The following is a 25871-nucleotide window of genomic DNA, read 5'->3' on the forward strand; positions in this document are numbered from 1 at the left end:
TGCAAACCACACTTGGGATTTGATGCCTTTGCCTCATGATAAGAAGGCTATTGGCTGCAAGTGGGTTTACAAAGTAAAGCACAATGCTGATGGGTCTGTTAGCAGGTACAAGGCAAGATTGGTTGCCAAAGGTTTTGCACAGACATATGGAATTGACTATGAGGAAACTTTCAGCCCAGTTGCAAGGATGGCAACCGTGAGAGCAGTAATTGCTATGGCTGCTGCAAAGGGATGGTCTTTGCATCAGATGGATGTGAAAAATGCCTTCTTGCATGGTGATTTGCAGGAAGAGGTTTATATGATGCAGCCAGAAGGTTATGAGGATAATGCACACCCCGATTTTGTATGCAGGTTGCGCAAAGCCTTGTATGGCTTAAAACAGGCGCCGAGGGCATGGTCAGACAAGATAGGGCAATATCTTGTCACTATTGGATTTCAGATTTCCAATTCAGATTTTTCGTGAAAAGGACAAACAGAGGGATTGTGCTTATAGTCATCTATGTTGATGACTTGATTATTACAGGTGATAGTGATGCAGACATTAATGAAGTGAAGCTGCTGTTGAAGCAGAAATTTGAGATGAAGGATTTGGGAGAGCTGCGTTACTTCTTGGGCATTGAGGTTATTAGATCCCCGAGTGGGATATGGCTGTTGCAAAGGCAATACGGTTTGGACATGCTATCCAAATATGGGATGACAGGCTGTAAGCCTATCTCTGTTCCATTGGAGCAGAATGTGAAGCTCAATGCAGAGTCAGGTGAGCTTCTTGAAGATATTACTATGTACAGGCGCATAGTAGGTAGCTTGATTTACATGACTATAACCCGACCAGACTTGAGCTATGCTGTGGGGCTGGTGAGTCAGTTTATGCAGGCACCGAGGAAGCCACATTTGGATGCGGCTAGGCGCATACTGCGGTATGTGAAGTCCACATTGCATTATGGACTATTTTATGAAGCTGGGTGTGCATTACAGGTACATGGATACACAGATGCTGACTGGGCTGGTAGTGTCTCAGACAGGAGATCTACTAGTGGTTTTATGTTTTCCCTTGGGAGTGGTGCCATCAGTTGGAGCAGCAAGAAGCAGCCAACAGTTGCCTTGTCGAGAACAGAGGCTGAGTACAGGGGTGCAGCAATGGCTGCATGTGAGGTAGCTTGGTTACGGAAGCTACTTGCAGATATGGGACAGTCAGTTCATGCAGCAGTTGTCATTCATTGTGACAACATTAGCAGCATCATGCTTGCTAATAACCCAGTTTATCATGCTAGAACGAAGCACATTGAGGTGCATTATCACTTTGTGAGAGAGAAGGTTCTAGCTGGTGAGATTGATCTTGTCTATGTCAGCACTGAGGAGCAGGTGGCTGATATCTTTACGAAGGCATTGGGTACCGAGAAGCTTCGCAGATTTAGGAGCTTGCTTGGTGTACGTGAGATGGATTTGAGCTTGAGGGGGAGTGTTGAGATATCAAGCTCTATCCCCGACATATCTCCTGGATGACTATCATTTATGTCACCGCCTATGTTAGTTGTACTCGTGGTGTAGTTAGACTACCACGTATGTTTTGGTTTGGGTTCACATATGAACCACGTATTCTAGGGTTTGACATATAGGGTATTTCCCTCTTCTATTGTAATTGTTGTTGTGTGCAAAAGTGAAGAAAGGCTTCACCCTCCAACCTTGTGTCCTCTCTCTTTTGTGTGTTGTGAAGAAAGCTGAACTTGAGTCTCCTATCTCTCTCCCTTATTCTTTACATAATCTTCCACCCTCTATGGCAAGATTAAGAAAGGACATGCTCTGTTATCCCTTCTAATTCCGGGGAAACATAAAGTCAAAAATCCTGATGTTTATTTAAAGCCTTTGTGTGTGTGTGTGTGTGTGTGTGTGTGTGTGTGTGTGTATGTGTACGTGTATGTGTAGTCTTTTTTTTTAATAATCAATTTATGTCAAATAATAACATTAATTACTATTTATTATTCACAAAGTTTTAATCCTATCAACTATGAATTAAACACTAAAACATCAAAGTTTAGTAGCTTCAACTTATTTTGAAAGGAATCTACTTTATTTATAAAATAACTTCAAATTAAAAAAGTAATATGCAATTATCAACTAACGAAAGTGGATCCCTTTAGACTACTAACCAAAAACATCAAAATAAGGCTACCTATATCTCTTTCTAGGTTGATACAAGCTAGCAAAGGAGATCTATACAACCAAAACATGATACCTTTATACCAAAAATTAGATCGAGTCCATCTTAGCTACTGGTGCATAAGTAGTATCAAGACCTTTGGCAATAACCCTAGCTTTGTATCTCTCAATACTACCATCTAGATTGTACTTTAATTTCTAAACCCATTTGTTTGCAATTTCCTTACTTCATAGTGGCAAGCTACATAATATGAATTCGAAGTGTTGTTCTTATACAAGTAATTCTCCATACATAATAATCCACCATTACTAGGTCTTGTCATTTGTTTAGCTGACAAAAGATTCTTGCTGAGCTTAGATTCTTGTTGAGCTTAGGAACATAGAGAAAATCATTGGCTAATACTTTTTTTTAGTGAAATTTATCTATAATTTTTGTACATTTTCTTGAAAAGGATTTGGTGTGTTGTCGTAGTGAAGCAGGGATGCATTTTTTGTCAAAGTCACAAATTTAACATCAGTGAAAGCATGCTTGAAAAGGTGCTAGCTAATCCTGGAGGCAATTCAAAAGCATAATTCTTATAGTCATGGAATAGAAAGGATATTTTAGCTTTATACCCCAATGCTCAAATTAGTACATATCATGGAGTTAAGGTTTCAAGCTTGCCAATAGATGTTCAGGTGAGGTTCAGGATGTCTTGAAACAAAGAAGGTAATATTTTCTTAATTCAAGAAGAACTGTGAAGCTCAACCATGTGTTCAAGCAATAGTAGAGCAATTGAGTGGACGTACAATCTCTTCTTATGGGAAATCTCCATGATCATGATGACTAACTTGAAGAAATGGAGAGATGGAAAATCCAAATTTTCATCTCAGTCTGCTGGAGTTGCTATGGACCTTATGGGGACTTCCCTCAAATACTTTTTTGAGCTATAAAATAAGAAGACGAATTTTCTATATATGAAAGCCACCGATGCAACAAAGACAGTGCTATGTGAGAGAATGCTCAGGGAGGGTGCAAAAGACAAGGTAGAAGATGCAAAAGCAAAGACTTTGCAAGCACGAGAGCAAGCTCAAGCCATTGAAAAAATGGTCAAGATGAAAAGGCATAAATGAGAAGAATTAGTGAAGCACATTAAGCTAATCAGTAGCTTGATGAAGCTAGAATGGATGGGGACAACTTGGAGCAAGAGCTAGCAGCCATGAAAAAATTTCTTGAAGATCAAAGAGCTAAAAAGGAGGATCTTTACCAATGGCTCTGCAATATGTAGAATGCATTGATCATTGATAAAGATGGAATGATAGAGCACTGAAAAGGGAGAATGCAAAAACTAGAGAATTGATGCAAGAGTTGCAAGAAAAGCTTCAAGGACATGAAGGATGCAAATCAAGCAGAGAGCCCCCATGGTGGAGAACACAAAAAGAGAGAAATTTTGGCGAGATACATACAATTCCTTAAAATTGGATTAGACTAGGGCTCTGCAGGAGCTTTTCATGTCTCTAGAAAGTTTTGAAAAGAAGGCATCCACCCTAATTGAAACCCAACATAGTGTGGGTGTGAAGATGCTGCACATTAGGTGAGATTTTGGGCGTGCATCTACAACCACTTCTTGCTACTGTGCTGCAAGGAGTCTTTTTTCCTCTCATTGTTCTCCCTCCACAAACGTTGCAAAAGTGTTTTCCATTGTTGTTTTGATATTGTGCCATTTCTTTTCTTGCACCATAATCTATTCCTTGTGCCTTGACCAAGCTTTTAAGCTTTCCTAGCTCATACCCTCTATCTGCTTCTCTTGTAAGCCATGATGAGATGCATCTTGCCATTCATGACATGGCAATGATTAATGAACTGCCAAAATAGACCCACTAGAATAGAGACCAGCTAGCATGTAGGATGAGCAAAGAATAGAACACAACCTACTCGAGTAAAGAAGATAATGCCAAACCAAAAGGACAAGGTCACGTCAAGCTAACTATTCATGGTACAGGTTGCAAGGCAATAGTAGGACAATGTACTTTAATATTCAAAGATTTGGAGGTCAAGAGGTGTAAAAAATCAAAAGTTTGCAGGGGTATCAAAATTTTCATCCACCATGGTTGCCCCCCACTAAAAATACACATCAATAAAATTAGATATAATGGTTGCCCTCAAGTAAGTGCAATATTGTTATGAGCCATATAGCAAGGAATTCCATGGAAAAAGAGCAAATACAAAATTGTAAATAGTGTTGGATTTATTAAAAAATATCTTTGCACAGAATAAATTGCATATTTTCAAATTCTTCCATTTTAGAGTGAATCTAGATACTAATATCACCAACTATCAATGTTTTAAGACATCATTGCAATAGTCTCATAGTTTGGCTTCCATTTTTTCAATTCATTTTGGTTTTCAACAAATCAAGAAAAAGTTATGGAGCATGCCCTCGAATGGGTATGCATTATTTTAGCAGGCCTTAAAGTACATGCGATGTTCTCAATTAAATGTGTCATTTGGTTGAGGAGAAGCTCACATAGTCTAATTTTGAATGATCACTTGGTTGCATATATGTGCAGAACAAAATTTTGATGTTTTTGAATAAATTGTTATATCCTATACTCTTTAGGATGCATGGTTCACATGCAACATAGCAATTGTAATGCTTTAACGGTCTCATTCTTGATCTTCCTTCCATATTTTTTTGGCCTCATGTTAAATTTTGGAATGCATACTACAAATTGAAGACCAAATTTACCGAATTCCGTTGAGCAACGCATGAGCTGTATGTCAGTAGATCCAAGAACCTATATACAAAAAATGCCCTAAACCTCACCAAAAATGGCTACACCCAAGCAAACATTGACGCAAAAGTATTTATTTATATTAATATATATTGATATATTCTACCATAGTCTGTAGTGGGGTTGGATTGTATTTTTAACTTTATTATCAATGTTATATTGATTATGTAGTGGTTTTTATTATTTTTACTTTAAAAATAAAAAGAATCTAGTTGTGAATCATGTGTCTTATCTAATGCACTAAAATTTTTCAAAAACGTGCAATGTCTGAGAAACTTGCAAAGGCGAAGTACAATGACTTAGAGAAATAGCTTGATCATGATTGGTACATGATGACATGGCCAAAATATTATCACTAGATTATCACTTAGTTGAAAGTGGCAAGTCTCGAGCTAAATACCCATGCAATTGTAAGTGCTACTGTAATCATGAGGTTAGATTTGGCCGAAGATGGGTTCATGATAATCTATGAAAGGATAACTTGAAAGGCCACATCATGTAAAGTTGTGAATAAGTGATAAGAAGTACTTCTTGTAGGAAATGGACAACTTGACAAGGTATCCACATATAGGTGCTTCTTTGTGTTCTTTGAAATCTATATAGGATGCTACCAGATATCAAAGGGCAATGGTGCACTTGGATCATCTACTAAAGATCGTGTACAACCTTCACCTTCTGCTACAACTCCCCAACCATAGGTGCAAATTCTAGTGGGTAAGGAAAAGAAAAGGATGTCATCATGTCCAGATCTTATTTGGATGCTACATGTATAGCTAGAAGAGGAGAAAAAATAGCAAAAGGAGAACTACACTCTACTAGTGATGAGGGTGGGAACCTCACAATATTCTATGTTGATAGTGCATATGGGTTGAGCTTCTTTGTTTACCAATATGAGCCTAAGCTTGATGAGTGATTTGCACTATGAGGATGTAATGATCAATGTCATAAGAGGCTTCAAAGTGATGATCCACTATTGCCTAATGCAACTTTTTGAAAGTAATCACACTTCTTTGGGGCATTTAGAGAGTTCCAATGGACTAACATAGTTTGCAAGGTGGCACATTATGAGAGCTGATACAAGGATGATGATGGAAAAAAGTATAGGCTCTCTCAAAACAAGTTTGTTCAAAGATGTAGATTCCAACCCATTGATGGGCAACACTTCTATGAAGCATGCAAAATTGCATGCAATGAAGCTAGAAAATGAAACATGCCATCTGAGAAGTACATGATGAATTTTGCAAGAGTCATAGCTTATGTTTTTCTATTTGAAGATGACTCAAAATACACATTGGAATCTGTAAGGCTCAACAATGAACCATTTTCAAAGGAGAAGATGTCAACTCTTTAAGAGATTTTCATCACAGAAAGGAGCTATGGGTCGAGTGTTGGAAGCCACAACTCTCTAAGGCCAAGAAGCCCACTATAGAGCCCTTGGGAAGGTAGACTAAATTTTGCATATGCTTGACAAGTGTGCCAAATGATGTTCAGCGAAGCCCCCAAGATTTAAGAGGGCCATTATGAGATACATGGATTACACATACATTGTGTTTCATGATGAACAAATTTTCCTTTGTATTGCGGATGTGTGAATTACATATGAGTATAGTAATATAACATGTGAGTCATGTGCACACAAGGTGGCATGCCAGAAGTTATTAAGTGGTCACTTCTTTGGTAACAAGAATAAGCAGGGGAGTCTCAGAAAAAAGGTTAATCAAGTAGTAAAGGTTGCAGTGTCATGCAAGGTATCAATGTTTTTACTACATCTAGATGAAGAATTAGTGGATCGAGAATATGAATTGGACAGGAAAAACCATGCGAGCTAGGCAAAACAGTTGAGAAGAGTTGGGCCATGAAGTGGATGAAATCTTATGATAGCATAAGGCAATAACAAAGGATGTACGAGCGAGCATTCTATCTATGGGGAGCTCATATATGCAAAGGTAAACTCAAATGCCCTAAAAAGCATAGTGTAACCTAAAGCCTACCCACAGTGACTAGAACTTCAAGTTCTCCTATGATTTTAATTTACCAAAGGATGCTTCAAAGTATGTCATTGTTGTCAAGGGAATTGATAAATACAAAGTTAAGGAAAATAGGAAGTGATTCTTGGGAGAACACAAGTTTGATATACCAAAGGATGCTTCGAACTACATCATTGTCAAGGGTATTGATACATATAAATTTAAGGCAAATAGGAATTGATTCTTGGGAGAACACATGTTTGATAAACTACACAATCTTATAGTGTCAAGAATTGTTGACCTCATATGAGTTGTGATACAAGGTCCTATTGCATAGCAAGAAAGAGCAACCTTGGTCTAAGGTCCTGTCTATCATAGAAGCACAATGGGGCACATTGTTCCTCAATTTTGCATCTACATGCCAAGGAATGATTGAAAAGATATTGCATGGTGTGGTGTTGTGCCGTCATGAGCATAATTGTATAGGCGGAATTAGCATATAGCACTAGGTTGGGTCATCCTGGAGGGGATTTTAATGCGACAGCTATGTAGCCTGAAGGCTAGTGTCGAAACCACGTAAGCTAGCGCTGCTTGTTGACCTCATTGTATCTTGGTAGACATCGGATATAGAGGTCGTAAGGGATTGAAGGTTTAAAATTAGTGGGATGTGGTGTGGATGGGGAGAGAGAGAGAGAGAGAGAGAGATGGATGGAGATGGAGATTTGACATTGGGGTATCAAAGAGAAAATTGGGGCATATGTCACATAGGGTAAAAGGAAGGGTTGACGAGGGAAGGCAAGGGGTGACTTTGGGTGTGTCTAATTGGAATTTGGCACGCACGAGAAGAGAAAAATAGAGGACAAGACACACACACACACTCACTTTTTGAGAAATCAACCCACACACATTCTCACACTTGTAGGCTCATCACTCTCTCATTATATGTGCCCCTCATCCTCCCCACTTCACCCACAACCCTTGCTTGCAGGCTGCAGCCTCAGCTCATATTCTTAGGGATTTCATACTTCTCATCTTCAATATCAGCCTCAGCTCATATTCATTGGGATTTCATACTTATCACTTACACTCTCCAACTCTATTTCGCTTCCACCACGTTTCACTTCACATAGATCCCTTAGCTCTCACACTCTAGCCTTCCTTAATCATCTTCTTCCAAGTTAGCTCCCCATCGTCATCGTCTTCCTCAATCGGCTACTCCCAACTCAATACTTACCAGTCTAATAGTATCACCTCTTGCATTTCTTCTTTCCTGCTTGCCTCAATGGTCTGCTCTTTGCATGCAGCTGGCACTCGCACTCCTTGCATCACCGTGTTGCTTCCTTCTTTCCTTCCACCATTCATGCTTTGCTTAGCACCTCCAGGTTCATCGCCAGCTTTCTTACCAGCTTTCTCTCGCCAATTCTAGATTGCCATCTTGCCCATCTTGCCTATCCAGCATCCGCCTGCCCCTCAAAAATCCAGCTCCAACGCTACTCCGCAGTCTTTCGAATATGGGGTTCAAAACCTTCGGCCAGTTTTGCCTTCAGCTCCTTAAAGGTAGATGGATGGTCATCGTCGTCTCCTCCTACGTCATGTCCTTCGCTGGCGCAACCTACATCTTCAGCATCTACTCGGGCTCCATCAAAGAGGCGCTCCAATACGATCAGCAGACCATCGACACCCTCGGCTTCTTCAAAGATCTGGGAGCCAACGTAGGGATCATATCGGGTCTCCTAAACGAGGTTGCACCGGCTTGGACTGTTCTCACCGTGGGTGCCGGCATGAACCTGTTCGGCTATCTCATGATCTGGCTTGCTGTAACGAAGCGGATTGCTCGCCCTTCTATAGGGCAAATGTATCTGTATATGGCCGTGGGAGCAAATTCCCAGACCTTCGCCAACACAGGAGTGCTCGTTACTTGCGTGAAGAACTTCCCCCACAGCCGAGGCGTTGTGATCGGGCTCCTTAAGGGCTTCGTCGGTCTCAGCGGTGCCATCTTTGAGCAGGTCTACCGTGCCGTATATGGAGACAACGCCACCGGAGTTATCTTGCTCGTTGGATGGTTGCCATCCCTTGTCTCCCTCCTCTTCATGTTCTTCGTCCGAATCATGCCTCCCCAGATCGGCAAGAACGACGGCAAGCACTTCTTCTCGTTTCTCTACCTAGCGCTTCTGCTGGCTGGATTTTTGATGTTGATCATCGTCGTGGAAAACCAGGTGTCTCTTTCGTCTGTAACTTTCAAAGTCATGGGAGTCATAACCCTACTGCTGGTGGCTTCAAATGTGTTGATCGGAGCGCGAGCGGAGCTTGAGACATTCGATCCCGAACCGAAGATTACCTCTGATCATGGAAAGAAGCAGCAGAAGGGGGATCAAAAGAAGCATCCCTCGCAACTCAATGGAGCTGAGACGAAGCTGGAAACAGCTCCTTCAGCTGAGGAGGTAGACGATAAGATGGTAAACACAGCTCTTCACGGCGCAAACGCTTCTCTCAACACCTCGGCTGCTTCCCAAGCCTCGACTCTGCCCAGCAATCGAGCTGATCAACATGGCATGCAGGACACGGAATCAAGCGATCAACTTGAGGCGCGAAAAGATGTAAAAGCCTCAGTGCGAGGCGCGGTGATGGTGGAAGCACAAAGCTGCAAGCCATTGCAGACAGAACCAGCTGCTCCACTGAATCTTCAGGCTCAAACTGAGAACAATTCTGCAAAAGCGCCTGCCAAAAGCATTGTGTCTTCATTCAAGCTTGCCACAAAGTCCTTCTTCTCCAACTGGCCCGAGAGAGGCGACGACTTCACCATCCCCCAAGCCTTACTGAGCTTCGATATGTGGATTCTCTTCGTGGCTACCACCTGCGGAGTCGGAGCTACGCTTACAGCCATCGATAATATGGGCCAAATCGGTGCTGCTCTTGGGTACTCCCAAGTCAGTGTGAACACATTTGTCGCCCTCATTAGCATCTGGAATTTCCTGGGTCGAGTGATTGCTGGTTTTTCCTCAGAAATACTCCTCCAGCGATACAGATTCCCAAGAACCCTCATGCTCACCATAGTCCTCGCCTTAGCTTGCGTTGGACACTTGCTCATTGCATTCCCGACGACCGGATCATTGTATATTTCCTCCATCCTTGTTGGCCTCTGCTTCGGAGCACAGTGGCCTGTTCTCTTCGCTGTGATCTCGGAGCTCTTTGGGCTAAAGTATTACGCAACTCTCTATAACTTGGGGGCTGTAGCCAGTCCTCTAGGATCTTACTTGCTTAATGTGAGAGTCGCAGGACACCTATATGATATCGAGGCTAGGAAGCAGGAAGCACAACTGCTCTCTAACACTAGATTAAGCCTGCATTCACCAGCTCATGCGCCAGCTCCGGCGAGCTCGGATCTGTCGTGCTTTGGGCCTCACTGCTTCCGCACCACGTTCCTTATTATGACTGCAGTGAGCCTTTCTGGGAGCTTCGTCTCGGCGATACTGGTGCTCCGCACTAGGAAGTTCTACAGCCAGGACATCTATGCCAAGTTCCACAAATCGGATGAGAAAGACGAACCGTCTATTCTAACCGAACCATCGCTGCAGCTGTAAATTATCATCTACCTGGACGCTAATCCATGGCCTCGTGTATTATACGCAGTGTCACTAGGTGACAAGATACTTCCAATTGACGGGCCCAATTGACAGATAACCAAACACATATATGTGTCGTGTAGAAAGTTCTTCAAATCACGGATCCGGTCTCCATTGTCATTCCTACAAATTCCAGCCGGAAATTTTGGTTAGCTTTTCTTATACACCAGACGTTCGTTAGAACATCTCCTCTCAACTCGATGGCAAAATCGCAACTCGCAGTGAGATGCTTGCTATTCCGATACGTCAATAATATGGCGTTTGTCTTCCTTGCCATTTAGATTACGGAATGCAATCACAGTGCATGCAGCAGACGCTTCCCCTTCCTGCATATCTCACTTACGGCTTTGAGACAAGTACAGTTCCGATTAACGATTCCTCCTAGATGCCCACACCTGGATACATCACTAGAATGAAATATAGAAAAAAACGTAGATGTTTGCCAAGTTATAAAGCTATATAAAATCTTTTCTCTTAAAAATATGAATATAACTCAGCAATGATATGTTGTGTGTAGAGATGCCTTTTAAGTCCTTTAATCCAACGCAAATCTTTTATAAATGGAAGTCTAGAACATCGTAATGAATAAGCTGACATTGAACTCCATGAATATATATTTCCATAGCATCGTTTTCATAAAGGCACCCAAAGCACAAAGTAGAGTTCAATTCTAGCATGTGGCCTTTAGGTGGGTGGAGGATTTATCCCCACCTTTGGATCAAATCGTGTTACCGATCTAAAACATGCCCAATTTAAATTACAGGTCTCATGGAAAGGTGAAAATTACACAGACCCCACGTGAGGGCACAACAACTCAGCAAAAGATTAACTCGACAGAGACAACTGACTAAATTCCAGTATGACAATTGGCAAATTACCCACCCAAAAATGATAGCAAACTCAGTTACATAGAGACAAGTGTAAGTTTAACACTTGTTAATTTCAAAAATGACTACAATTACAATCAAAGTAACTTTATTTACAACCGAATAACTAGATATCTACCAATTATGTCATCAATTAATAAACAAAAACTGCATACATCCACAAATTTGGCACAACCACCAATACTACTTAGCAAGACCTCCAAACTCGATGCCATTGCTACCAAAAATCTAAAAAACACAATTTAAAAACTCGATGCCGCTCACCACCCCTATCAACACATGCCTCTTCACAAAGATATTGAACCTTAAAAGATAAAATCTTTATTTTCTTCTACCTCTCCTAGATCAAAGTAGATAACTCCTAAATTAGTGGCACCTCCTCAAGAGGGAACCTTGTACGACATCATCACTCTATGTCATGGACCATACACCTCATAGCTCTAAGTGTGCTTCACACAATTGCACACACACACACACACTCACATGCGCATGCACGCACGCGCACACACACATGATCATATGACTTCTTGAGCAAGCCCTTGATCACACAATTCCCAACAACTAACACCACCAACAATCCCAAAAACTAGGCCACAAGAAGGCACACGAAGATGAGACCCTACAAATATCCTTGCCTCACTGACAGCAATAACACCAACAATGCCACCAACTAGGTGAGAAGGAGGCATATGAATCTTAGATCGTGCAAACACCCCTGCTTGAGTACCTACTACTACCAATAGTCTATGGAATGAGAAGCAACAACACCAAACCGATGAAAAGTACCACCTCCAACTCCCATCAAACATCCAACACCACAAGCCATAGAAGCAACTCCACTGTAAACAATTAAACCCTTCTCAATAGATGATATAGAATAATGCCCACCTAAACACTCTAAAGAACAAATAGCATTAGAACCTGATGACAAACCAGAAGATGATTCCCTTGACAAAGAAAGATCACCACCATCAATTTTAGAAGCATACGCCTGTGCACACTTTGGAACAACATCATCCCACATTCTCCTAGTCCCATTCTCGTTATATGGCGGAGAGACAATCTGCAAATTTTCAATTGGCATCACCAAGAACCATAGCAAATTCTCATCACCAAGAACCATAGAAGGCATATGCCTACACAATTGATCATAAGAAAAGATAGCATTCTTCTTATAACTCTTTATAGACTTTCAAAGGTGATCGGCACTATATATCTTCAAATTTAGCTTGTGATTCCTAGATAACCTCTCATTAAATGTGAAAAACAAAAAAACACATTAAAAAACGCATACAAATAAAAGTAAAAGTAAAAAGTACGAATAGCACAAAAACACTCACCCAACAAAGTCACCAAATGAATCTACTCCATGAATAAATTGACCCCTTTGAATCCCATAGAGCTCTGATCCACCATGAATAGCAAAACAAAGCAAACAGAAGAATGCAAATCATCTTTGTAGACCCCTTGGTTGGAAACAATTAAAGTCCACATCATTAAGAACTAACTAGTCATCCCTCAACCCCAAAACCTCATATTTCTTTGTCAATTATTGCAACCCATCCTTCTCTAGTCCAATTCGTAGCTAAAACAATTGCAACTTGATAATTTTGAAACATTTGATGCTTCAAGATATCAAAAGGAACCTCATCTCACCAAGTAGAATCAAGACAAACTTCCTGATGCTGCCTAAGAACACATTTGAAACTCTTAATCAATGCCATTAGAGTAGTAGGTATCTACCATCTTCCTTCTTGTTTCAAACAATAAATTTCTTCAATATTGAATCAAACAAATTTTGATCCAAATCCTCAGTCAAAATAGAAGTATCATAACCATTAACTATCTTCCAAAAAGAATGAAACATATTCCTAGGCCATGTTTATAATTTCTCCTTGCTACTTCCACTGCCCTCATCTATCTACCTCTCCATATCAAGTGCAAAGATTAAGCTACAAGACCCTACAACAATATTACAATAGGGTTGTGCATGATCTTATAGTGGCTTTCAAAAGTTTTGAAAGTAATCTATCATCATGAGAGATTTTCAAACTAGAGTGGAAGACTTGGAAACGGCCCATGTTCATGCTATTGAGCAATTTAAGCGGCTTCAAGAGATGTTGAGGGAATCAAATGAAGCTATTACATGGAGTGATCAAAGAGTGAAGGAGATAAAGAAGAACATCCATAACCTTAGGATGAGGGAGGAAGGAATACAGAAGCAACTTCGAGACTGTGCTATTGATGGTTGCAATAGTTGAATCAAATGCCTATCCTGTTATGTAGCAGGGTCTAAAATGCATGGTTTTTTGCATACCCCCATCATAGACAACTACATGATATGATGGCCTACGTGCCACCACTCTATGAATATTTTTTTTCTTTGGAGTGTTTGTGCATGCAAGCTCGGTATGTAGAGTATGTCATTTTCCATATGGATAGATTAAATGTGCCTGCTTGCTATAGCTATCTATGACGAGAAAGTAGATGCTAAATCTCAATTTGCCATTTAAGCGAAATTTGCAAAAGACAAGGAGCTTGAATTGAATAAGGCCAAGCATGAGCTTGACTACAACAAAAAGGAACCTGAAGGGAGGAACTAAGGACAGATGAGATCTTGAGTACCATAGGGGTCAAACAGGGTTGCCCCTTATCACCAACCCTATTTGGCCTCTACATCAATGAGCTTGAGACTTTCATGGGGGCTTCCGGAGGGACCGGTTGCTCACTTGTCGAGATCATCATCAGGATTCTTCTTTATGTAGATGATGTGGCACTCTGGTCATCCACACCCGAGAGGCACCAACGACACCTGGATGCACTACAGGCTTTTTGTTTATCCAATGATTTGGAGGTCAACCTTGGCAAGACCAAGGTCATGATCTTTAACACCTCTTGAGTAAATATGCAACCGAAGTAGTTTACTTTTACTTTCGGTGGGTCACCAGTTGTGATCATATCCTCATACACTTACTTGGGGGTCATCTTCTGTGGCCCGATCTTCACAATGAGACCAGCGATGCAGGCTACACTGAGTAAGGGATATGCCTCACTAGCTCAACTAGAGAGACAGTGCTTCCACAGTCCACTCCCACTTACAGGGCCCTTGGACCAAGGCTCTTCTCTTCCACTCCTTGGTCCGACCAGTCGGTATGTATGGCAACCCTTGTTGGGGACTTGACATGTCAGAGATAGAGTGGACACAGGTGGAGTGCTTGCAGATCCTTGTGCCCTCACGGATGATCCAGGGGAAACCATATGTACCACATCACATCATTCAGGCAAAGTTTGGTGCTTCTCCACTCTAGCTACATGCAACCTTTCAGACCATCACATATCTACATTGGGTTAGATCATATGGGGACTACACATCAAGGAGACAGAGGTTGCCATGGTTGGCTCTTGATTCCTCCATGAGGTTGGCAGCAGAGGGAGATGAGCGATGCTGGTATGCATGCACTCATAGATGGTTTGTGAGACTAGGGTTTCACATTGATAGGATACCTCCTTTTCAGTACAGTTTAGATGCCCCTTCGGTACTCCCACCCATCTCGATTGAGCCACACACCAACCAAGTCATTCAAGAGGATCTCCTGCAGCTCCAACTGATGAACCTTCCACCAATGCTTGTGAGATGCAAGAACAATGACACATCAAATGGTCGTGATGTTGATGTGCACTAATATATTTATTGATTATAGATTCTCATGCACAAGATATTCTCACGTATGCATTCTCATGCTCATACACACATTTTCATGCACTGCGTCTCCTCTCAGTGTTTCACTTTCGAACCTGCACTCTATCACTTCCACTTTCTAACTTTTGAACTTCTAATTTCTAGCTTCCACTTTTGAACTTCTGAACTTTTAATTTCCATGTCAAATTTTCTCACAGGATGTTGACGTGAGTCACTCTCTCGTGAGTACTCTCTCTCTCTCTCTCTCTCTCTCTCTCTCTCTCTCTCTCTCTCTCTCTCTCTCTCTCTCTCTTCGTTCTTCTCTTTTTCCCCATTCTCTATTCGTTCTTTGCTTTTCCTCCATTCTCTAAATGCTTTCTCCCCATATTTTAATATTCAGACCTGCATGCGATTGTCTTTTGCCATTGCTTTTGTCGACATGCAAGCTTTTTGCTTTTTTTGTTTCTCTCTCTCTCTCTCTCTCTCTCTCTCTCTCTCTCTCTCTCTCTCTCTCTCTCTTTGTTATTTTACTCTGTTTCATCTAAGTGTGATTCCCGGTACTAAAATGTTACTCTCTTTGTAGTAGTTGAAGACCACCATGTCTCCAAGGAAGCCCAAAGGTATCACATCTCCCGCCTCCAAGAAGCCCAATGTCCTTTCTCCAAGAATAAACACTCCATCCAGGAAGTTTGCAACCAAAGAGAAGGCAATGGCTATGGACAGCAAAGCAGCTTCTATTTCGACTCCAACCAAAGAGAAGCCAAAGACTAAGGATAGCCAACCAATAGCAATCCTGCGGTCTTAGATGGAGATTTTTCCTGAGAGCGAAGCCAGACTCATATCTGGAGTTGGACACCTAGATCCAAGAAAAATGGGGAAACAACAACAAAGAGAGCTGGCGTGGCTTTCATATAGGTCGGCTAAAGAAATCATTGCTATTAACGATTTTATGAAGATTTACTGTAGGATTTACTATTCAAAAACAGTCACGAACAATGAAGTTGGTCTAGTGTTGGCGCGAGCATTCGTTGCATCTACTCATGGAGTAGATGTGGATTGGGATGACTTTGTCCAACATAGAGACGTGAATCTATGCTCAGCTAGCTTGGACAGCACCTGTATCAGTGATGTAGGCACGTCTACAGCAAAACGGGAGCTTGTAAGTTTATAGGATCAATGGAAGTTCAGCGTGGAGCAAGAAGATGTACTGCATGAGTGGAAGGGTACAGTGTCAAAGGAGAATGCAAGATTGCATGCAAATTTTGAGGCTGCTACTGCAACTCAGGGTGAAACCCTCACAAAAGTTGAATCAATTGTAGTTCACACTTGTCAACATAGTGGATTCCAGAATCCAAAATTTTATGAATTTTTCAAAAATACAATTGCTAACATACTCTCTACAAGACGAGTTCTTGAAGGATGTAGCAAGACTTGAGGTAGAACTAGATGTAGCAAAAGTAATATTTGAATCAACAAAAAGACAGCGAATCAGCATTGGAGAGCACTACCAAGCAAGCTCAAGTTTTTTGAGCAACATGCAGCATCTGATTGAGAAGCTCCCAAGTCAGCGTCCTGGAGTTCTGAATCTAGCACCAACTAACCATCCCACAGGCTCTACAGTAGTGACTATGAATGTAAATATTGAATGGTGAGATTCTTAACATCCATGTACAAATCAATGTTTTAGTTTTTAGAGTTGGGTCCTCTTACAAGTAGTGTGTACTTACCCTTTCAATAAATATGCAGGTATGTTTTCTATGGCTTGGATTTTCTCAAAAAACTATTGATGTGCTCTTTGCACCATGCTTGCACACATACCACATCATGTGTGCAGTATTCCATTTTTCTGAGAACTTGCAATGTATTCATCCGTCCTGCAATGTATTGGTGTCAAATGCATGGTTGGATGCCATGGGCTTTGACAAAGCAGGTACATTTTCTTCACTCTTTTTTTCTTATTACTTATTACTCAATAGAGTAATATAATATTGTACATGCTGAACATTTGAAGTCAGTTATTTAGTACTAAATAGTACTATTTATGTGATTTAGCAATATATAGGATTTAGAACTATTTGGCATTTAGCAATGTTTAACATTTTGCACTATCTAGACTTTGGTACTATTTAGCACTATTTAGCATTTATTAGTGTTCAACACTATTTAGCATTCAGTAGTACTATTTAGCTTTTAGTATTATTTAGCACTATCTAGCACTAATAGTACTATGTGTTTCAGTGCTATTTAGCATTTAACACTATTTGGCATTTAGTAGTATTTGTCATTTAGTACTATTCAACACTATTTAGCATCAAGTACTATTCAGCATTTAGGACTATTCAACATTTAGTAATATTAGCACTACCTAGCATTTAGTACTATTTAGCATTTAGTACTATTTGGCACTATCTAGCACTACTAGTACACTTGTGTTTCAGCACTATCTAAGCAATACTAGTACTATGTATTTAGTACTAAAAGGATAGCTAAAAAGGCTAAATACTATTAAGCATTTAGTAGTAGTTAGCATTTAGTACTATTTAGCACTATCTAGCACTGCTAGTATTGTGTGTTTTAACACTATTTAACATTTAACACTATTTGGCATTTAGTAGTATTTGGCATGTGGCACAACAAGAAAAGGCATCTGTAGACATGCACAGAGATGCGTTTTCATAATTCTAAAAAAAATTATGAGCGTGTCTATTTGTGCGTCTATTGGCACGTCTACAGACCCGCATCTAAAGGCACGTCTATATAGTAGATAGATGTGCATATAGACATGCCTATAGATGTGCAAATAGATGCCCTGCTATAAATTTTAAAAACAAATAGACGCGTACATAGATGCACCTATAGACGTGCAAATAGATACCCTACTAGAAATTTTTAAAAAACAAAGAGATGCATACATAAATGCATTTATAGACGCGCTTATAGATCCTCTATAGAATATTTTTTGTTAATAAAAGTAGAATTTTGTGTGGTTGAACAAAATGCTATGTATGTTGTGTATGCAATGTAGTTACAAGAATCCCATTTTCACAAACCCATCATCATAGAAGTGCCTCCATGTATCTCCTCTGCGATGGTGGTGGTGGTAGGCTATCTCGATAGGAGTAGGGACCTGCCCATGATATCAAGTTGCAAGAGGACACAATTTGTGAAGGGGTTAGTACAAAGAAACAACCTCCTAATAAACTACATAAACAATATAATTTGAGATTGATACTTTTAGCCAGAAAAGAAACCGAGACCAAAGGCTAGAGACTAAGTATGGCGATGCTCAAAGGCCATAGAGAAAAGGAGATCACGAGGGCGAAGGGATGTCATAGGGGTGAATAAGGAATTAGAAGTGGAGGGAAGGAAAAGGGAGACTATGACACAAGGGGAAAGGGAGAGTGGGAAGAGAAGCAAGTACATGATAGGAAGAGGAATGTTGAGATGTAGACATCAAGGGAAGTGAACCATACTTTATTGGAAAGGAGGGATGAGAGGGAAATATCAAAATACTAGCTAGGTGGCTTTACAAGAATGAGCGTGTCCCATCAAGGAATTGCCCCTTCCTTTTATAGCCAAAAGAGGGGGTCTCTCCACATTAATGTATCCTCCCACATGCATGGTGTGTGTGGAAAAGTCTCCCATGTGGGCTAGGTGGGTACGCACTCTCAATTGTATGCGACAACCCTTTGCCTCAATTTTCCACATAAATCAAGCCCCGTATCTCAAGTCTATGATACTCCCTTGGTCTCTTTCCAATTTTATAATAGGTTCAAACCTCTAGGAGAACAAGTGGAGGGTTGGCACAAGGAATCTTGCCACCTCATCCTACTTTCCCCATTATTTAACTAGCTCTCTTTGTCCTTCTATACCTCCCCCACATGGGCCTATCCCATATGGAGGGAATAACTCAATATAATAGCCATCTCCACCCATTTTATATTGCTTCTCCCATGGACTTTGAGCCATATCTCAATTATTGCATCCTAGGTGGAGGGGTGGCACATGGAGGAGCCATGCCACCTTGCATTTTATAATATTACTATTATGGATTATGTACAACACACCTTATGGGTCCTCTTACATGGAAGGGTGGCACATGGTCATGCCTTGCCACCTTAACCTTGGGCCCTATGCACACCATATTTGATTATACTATTGCCACATATACAAACACACATACATATTAATGCCTTTTTCCTTAGACAATTTTATCCATAACAGTTCCCCCCCCCAGGCAGGGAATGCACCGCATTTCCATGCTTGGGACCATCACGCACAAAGAAAGGCTTGAGGTAGCGCTTGTTGATCACCTTCTTGCCATATGGTTCATGCAGCTCCTGAACTTGTACAGACCCATTGCTACGTTCTTTGATGACTTTGTATGGACCAGCCCACAGTGGCAGAAACTTCTTATCCATTTGGTGGTCCAATCTGTTATCAAAGCATAGCACAACATCCCCCTCAGCAAAGTGTCTTACCCATCCCTTGTGAATCTTAGCATCCAATCGGGCCTTTTGTCGATTCTTTTGGATCTCTGTTTGATGTAGTGCAAGGCGTCGGGTCTCATCTAACTTCTCAAGTTGTACCAATCTGGCCTCTACATGTTCATCTTCTATCATCCTCTGTTCCTGTGCCAATCTCAAGGCTGGAATCTCTATCTCAAGTGGTAAAACTGCCTCGGTACCATACACCAACTCAAAAGGGGTGTGACCTGTAGATGTTTTATGAGTGATGTTGTAAGCCCACACTGCTTCAGTGACCTTCTGATCCCATTGGCTCCTATTCCCTGCGGCCATTTTTCCTATGGTTTTACAGAGGAGGCCATTGGTCCGCTCTGTTTGACCCATGGATGCTGGATAATAGATGCTAGAAGTGTGATGATCAATGCCCATGCGATCCATGAGTAACTCCACTGCTTCATTTAAGAATGGACTCCCATGGTCAGAGACTATCTCCATGGGTGTCCCAAACCTTGTGCAGATACGTTCAAATATGAAACTTGAAACTGCCTTGCCATTTGCAGCAGAGAGAGCGATAGCTTCAGCCCACTTAGTGACATACTGAGTGGCTACCAAAAGATACTTCTTTTTGCGGGCAGTCATGGGCAAGGGCCCGACAAAATCTATTCCCCACTTCTGAAACGGATGGATGGACATCACTGGGTGATGTTGCCCGGGACGCAAATCCTTCCTACCGAAGAATTGACATGGTTCACAGGTTTTGCAATACAAAGTGACATCCTTGAACAATGTCGGCCAATAGTATCCAGCATGTAAAATCTTCTTAGCTGTATAGTCATTGGCATAGTGGCCTCCACAAAACCCATCATGATAATGCTTCAATACCTTAGGCACTTCATCTGCATCAATGGCCCGTCTGAGTACCCCATCCATGCCTTGATGGTACAACACCCCATCAAGGAGGGTGTAGCGCCTACTATCTCTGCGGATCTTCTTTCTCTCATAGCTTGTACTTTCTGAAGGAAAGGAGAAAGCGGTCAAAAACTTATATATACCACCATACCAAGGATCCCCAACTTCTATGGCTGCTACCAGGGTTACAACAAGGCACTCCTCTAAATCAATCAAAGCATTCTTCAAGTTGGAACAACCCCCTTTTACAATTTTGAAAGAAAAATCATATTCTTGTAGAACTGCCAACCATTTGGCCAACCGGCCCATGGGATTTGGTGATTGAAGAACCTGCTTTGCAAGACCAGTGTCAGTGAGTATAAAGAAGGACCTTCCAGCCACATAATGCTTAAATTTCTCAATGCAAAACACCAAAGACAAGGCATGCTTGTCGGCCTCTGAATAGCGTCGCTCAGTGTCGAGCAATTGTCGAGAAGCAAATCGAACGGGATACATGAACCAATCCTCCCCTTGCTGGAGAAGAATACCTGCCAGAGTGTGCTCTCCAAACCCAGGATTGATATAGAAGGTCTTTGACCAGTCTGGATTGCGTAGAATGGGTTCTGAAGCCAGAGCATTCTTGATTTGTGCAAACCCATGATCACAATCCTCATTCCAAGAGAAATCAACCCCATCTTTTAATAGCATAGTCATGGGCCGTGTCAAAGCAGCATACTGATCAATGAAGCGGCGATAGTATCCTGCTAGATTGACAAATGAGCATACCTGATGTTTGGTTGTAGGTGGGGAGAGCTTGAGGATGGCTTCTACCTTCTCGGGGTCAGGCTTGATGCCCTCGGATGAGACAACATGTCCCAATAACCTCCCTTGAGTGGCTCCAATGGTGCATTTCTCAGGGTTGAGACTGCCATTTGCATCATTGACCCTTTGGAAGGCCAATCTAACCTTCATGATGTGCTCCTTACGTGATGAGAATATACAGAAATCATCTAAAAACACCTCCAAGAAATCCCCCAAATAAGGAGCAAACACCATCTGCATGAATCTTTGAAAGGTGGCAGGAGCATTGGTGAGGCCAAATGGCATTACTTTGAATGCAAATGTCCCCTAGGGTGTGGCAAATGTGGTTTTAAGCACATCTTCCTCGGCAATTCTGATTTGATAAAAGCCAGAGTAACCATCACAGAAAGTATACATCTCATGTCCACTTACCTTCTCAAGAATGAGGTCTTGAAAGGGTAGAGGATGATGATCTCTCTTGGTGGCAGCATTGAGCTTCTTATAGTCGATGCAGACCCGCCACTTATTGTTTTTCTTTGGGATGACTACCACTGGTGAAACCCATTCAGTATTGTGAACCGGAACAATAAACCCAGCCTCTACAAGCTTCTGCAACTCTGAGTGCAAAGCGTCGGTCTGTAGGGGCCCTAATCTCCGATACTTCTGGGCCACAGGCTTTGCATCAGGCTTCAGCTCTATCTTGTGCTCTATGGCAGTCACATGGCGAAGGTGGTGGTAGCTAGTTGCAAAGAGGTCAGGGAAATCTTTGAACATTTCAAGAAACTCATCTTTCTCACCTGGAGTGAGGTCTGGAGAAAGCATTGATTCGAGCTGTTGAGGACTAGCTGTTATCTTTTCTGCAGGTGGCAGGGTCGGAGACACCCCCATCATGTAAACTTCCTCCTCTGAGAATTCCTCCGCCCCATCTAATTCTTCCATGGACTCAGACACTGAAGATGAGAGAGTATCACTATCATGCTCCTCTTCTTCTTCCGGTTCCATGGCACCAAGTTGCACAGGGATTTTCTCCTTGGAAGCACCAAAAGACATGTGTCCTGTCTTCCAATAGCTGACTGCATCACTTTTTCTCAACCATGGTCTCCCGAGTATGGCAGGGTAACTTCTGCCTGTATCTTCAATGTCCACTACATAGAAATTGACAGTGGTGGTCAGCCCGTTGATAGTGATGGGCAAATCCTCAATGACTCCCATGGTGGCGAGTCGTCGACCATCTGCTACCTTGATTCGAGTGGAGGAACGCCTTGTAAATTTCAAATTCAATTTCTTCATGATGCGGGGCACCATGATATTACATGCAGCTCCCCCATCAACACACACATTTTTGACACGGCAATTATCTATGATGACATCTACTGTGTGTGGGTCCTGATCAATTTCTTCAGAGATAGAAGATACCTCTCGTACCTTTTCCTTTTTCTTGCTCTTCCTTGTTGAGAGACCTTGCTGCAGCTCACGTCTCACCTTAGGGCTTAATGCTATTAGTTGAGGGAGTGTGATGCTCAAAGAACGATGAGCAAGGTCTTGAACAACCGAATAGTCCTCTTGCCCTGAGCCGATGGGAAAATCCGAGGGTGACCACTTACTCCTGCGAGATCTTTTAGTCTTCTCTGTTGGTGGGTCTGCCATCTCAGCGTAGATCAAGGATCTCCACATCAGAATCCACAGTGCCTGACTCACTTAGAAGATTCACCCTTGGAATATTGGGGCATTTTGTGTGATAATGACCCTTCTGGTGGCACTCGTAGCATACAACATTAGCACGATCTCTTGGAGGGCAGTTGGCTTGATTTCTGATGCCCACCATCTCAAGCCGAAGATCATTCAGGGCCTTGGCTAGGTCATTGACTCCAGGTTCTGTTGCAGGGGGGGCCTCTTTAGTTGGAGGGGCCACGGGAGTAGAGAGGAGGGGGGCTCGTGGGCGAGGCTGGGGAAATCTTCGAGGCGGAGGATGAGGATATCCACCTTGTTGAGGTTAAGTAGCTAAGGGAGGACCATACATCTGAGGTGGAGGCGGTGGACACATCCCTGAGGGGTGGGGGTATGCCCCTGAGTTAGACCCCCCAGGTTGTTGTTGCAGGAATGGAGGGGGATGCGGAGGGACAATCGTCTTCTTTGAAGCGGGGTCAGACTGAACTTTGTCAAACTTTTGAGCAATCTCATGTGCTAGCACCATAGTTTCTGGATTCTCCCATTTAAGCTTGAGGCGGAATTCATCACTCGCTCCTGCTACAAGGTAGCCCAGCACATGCTGAGTCATTCTAGCTCGAAATCCGACATTGTCCTCCTGTGTGGCAATCAAACGGTCCAGGAGCACGGCCGCTCGATCCACATATCGACGCGCCGTCTCACCTTCTGACTGCTTCAAATTTGCCACCTGCAGGTACACATTCTCCGGCTCCTCTTCTTTGCCGAAATACTCAATCATTGCTGCTGTCAACCTTGGCCAGCTTTGGCGAACATCTTCGGTTTGCTTCTCATACCATACTTGAGCCAAACCTTCTAGAAATGTGGGGAGAACCAATAGCCATCTGTCTTCAGTAAGAAAGTTGAGAGAGACACAACGGCGTTTGAAAGCCACAAGATACTCATTTGGATTTTCTTCTACCCGTCCACAAAACACGGGAATGTCAGCCATGCTTGGAAGATGGGAAAGAGGGGCTTATCTATGGACGAACAATAGTAAGAGGAAGCTTGAACTGAAAATCGGGTGAAGATACATCCAAAAAGCACACATAGGCAAGGTAAGGTGTGACTGGTGTAGTGTGAAATATTACATGAGAAGAATCTTCAGCATAGAATAGCACATAGACAATCTTAAAAGGACCAATCCTCATGATATCACTTTGATCATTACACGCGAGGGTTAGAGGTGCGGCGTCGCATGAGGTTGTTCATCAAGGCAAACAAGAATGCCATGACAAATGTCAACAGTTGGAGAGCTTGCACATCACCTTCAGCTTCTTCCAGTTCTTGTAGTCGCCATTCTATTTCTTCAAGGGGTGTGCGGTCTGGCATCCTTCTTTTGAGCAATGTCCTTGAGAACCCTCCTGATGGTCTGCCGAAGTCGGTGAACTCGTATCAAGTAGGCCCAACACTTAGTTTCATGATGACCACAACCTTTGCATTCCTTACAAATGATCACCCTCCTTCGTGGCTTGCGGCTTGGTTGGGGTGGTGCTTCCACTCGCGTCATGCGTGATTGAAATACAAGCTTCATGTGCCAAGAAATCAGCAACAAGATTTCGAGCTCGAGGGATATGCTGAATTTTTACCTCTTCAAATTGGTTGCAAAGTTCCAAGGCTTGTTGATGTCGTGGAACCAAGCCTTTGCTCCGCACCTTCCACCTTCCACTAACTTGTTCACACACTAGTTGAGAATCTCCTTGCATCTCCAATTGCTTGGCATGATGTTCTTATGCCTTCTGTAGCCCAAAAATGAGCGCCGAGTACTCAGCTTGATTGCAAGTACTTGCGGGCGAAGACTTGCTGTAACAAAACTCCTCACCACCCGGTGAAGTGAGCTTCACACCCACGCCAGCTGCCTTAGTCGAAGGTTTGTAAGCTCCATCAAATTGAAGAATCCAAGATGTCATCACACCAAGACGAGAATTCGGACATCCCAAGTTTCTCGGTAGTCCAAGATAGGTAGGAGGAGAGGGTGGGGAGAATTCAACACTTGAGCCAAACGTTCAGCACCAAATAAACTTGCAATTCTTTGTTGATAGTCTATCTTAAGCCCAAAAAGAATTACAATTTGAAGCTCAAAATGAGGCACAAAAGGCTGATTAGGTACAAATGGATTCCTTGGTCAAAACATTACCAACCATAGCCAAGGCCTAGAAACCTTTGTAATGAGATTGTGAATAAACCATTTAGGACGAGCTTTTCCACAGGAATCAACAAGCAGATGCGCCAAATCTCCCCCCAAGCTTGGGGAGCATCCCACCCTTCGAAGAAGGAAACCGTTTTGATTACCTCTGAAGCAGCAAGTAGTTCGATCACCGCACAATGAGTAGAAGTAAAGTCAAAATCCTCCCAGCGCATCAGTAGTTCGTCACCCTGAATCATCCACGGTGTGTCATTCCACCCTTCATCACCATCAATAATGCACTGGACAATCAGCAGTTGAAGGTCGACATGAAGATCAAGGAATACATCTCGTGCATTGGTAGTCGTAAGGTGCGGAGGAACAGGCACCAATTCCTTAAACGCATCGAGAAGTGACATAAATGTCCACCCTTCTCGTGAGGCGTGCCTCCGTGAAGTGGGCTTGGAGAAGTTCTGAATTGGCAATCTAGCAAGAGAAGTGGATAGAGAACATAAAATGAAATATTTTTGCTTTTTACAACAAGAGCAAACTCCTTATGGTTAGAGAGTTACAGCTCCCGCAATTTCAATATATGAACAAAAATCATTACATTTTTACCACTTCCAACTTGTTGGCCCAATGATAAGACTTTCTTTCGTGAAGGGGGAGGTCTTGGGTTCCAATCCTACTCTTTAATAAAAAGAGAGGAGAGGAGAGGAGAAGGAGAAGAGAAAGAGAAGGAGAAGGAGCAGAAGAGAAGAGATAGGGGGGGCGCGGGATCTGCTGTTACTCTTTTGCA

At 42.2% G+C, this 25871-nt stretch overlaps 1 protein-coding gene across 1 annotated transcript; it reads left to right on the top strand.

The window, feature by feature from the left end:
* The first annotated feature begins 7890 nt into the window (after positions 1–7890).
* LOC147900051 (uncharacterized) lies at positions 7891–10927 on the top strand. Its single transcript, XM_087377216.1, has one exon. The coding sequence runs from the start codon at positions 8411–8413 to the stop codon at positions 10478–10480; it is 2070 nt and encodes a 689-aa protein (XP_087233342.1). The 5' UTR covers positions 7891–8410; the 3' UTR covers positions 10481–10927.
* Positions 10928–25871: the final 14944 nt, after the last annotated feature.

This window comes from Dipteris shenzhenensis, chromosome 7, assembly GCF_047967505.1.
Source record: "Dipteris shenzhenensis isolate YYH24624 ecotype China chromosome 7, Dip_SZ_1.0, whole genome shotgun sequence".
In the NCBI taxonomy this organism is placed as follows: domain Eukaryota; kingdom Viridiplantae; phylum Streptophyta; class Polypodiopsida; order Gleicheniales; family Dipteridaceae; genus Dipteris; species Dipteris shenzhenensis.

Excerpts from the sequence above, each read along its gene's own strand:
- LOC147900051 (XM_087377216.1), top strand. The coding sequence starts at position 8,411 with ATGGGGTTCAAAACCTTCGGCCAGTTTTGCCTTCAGCTCCTTAAAGGT.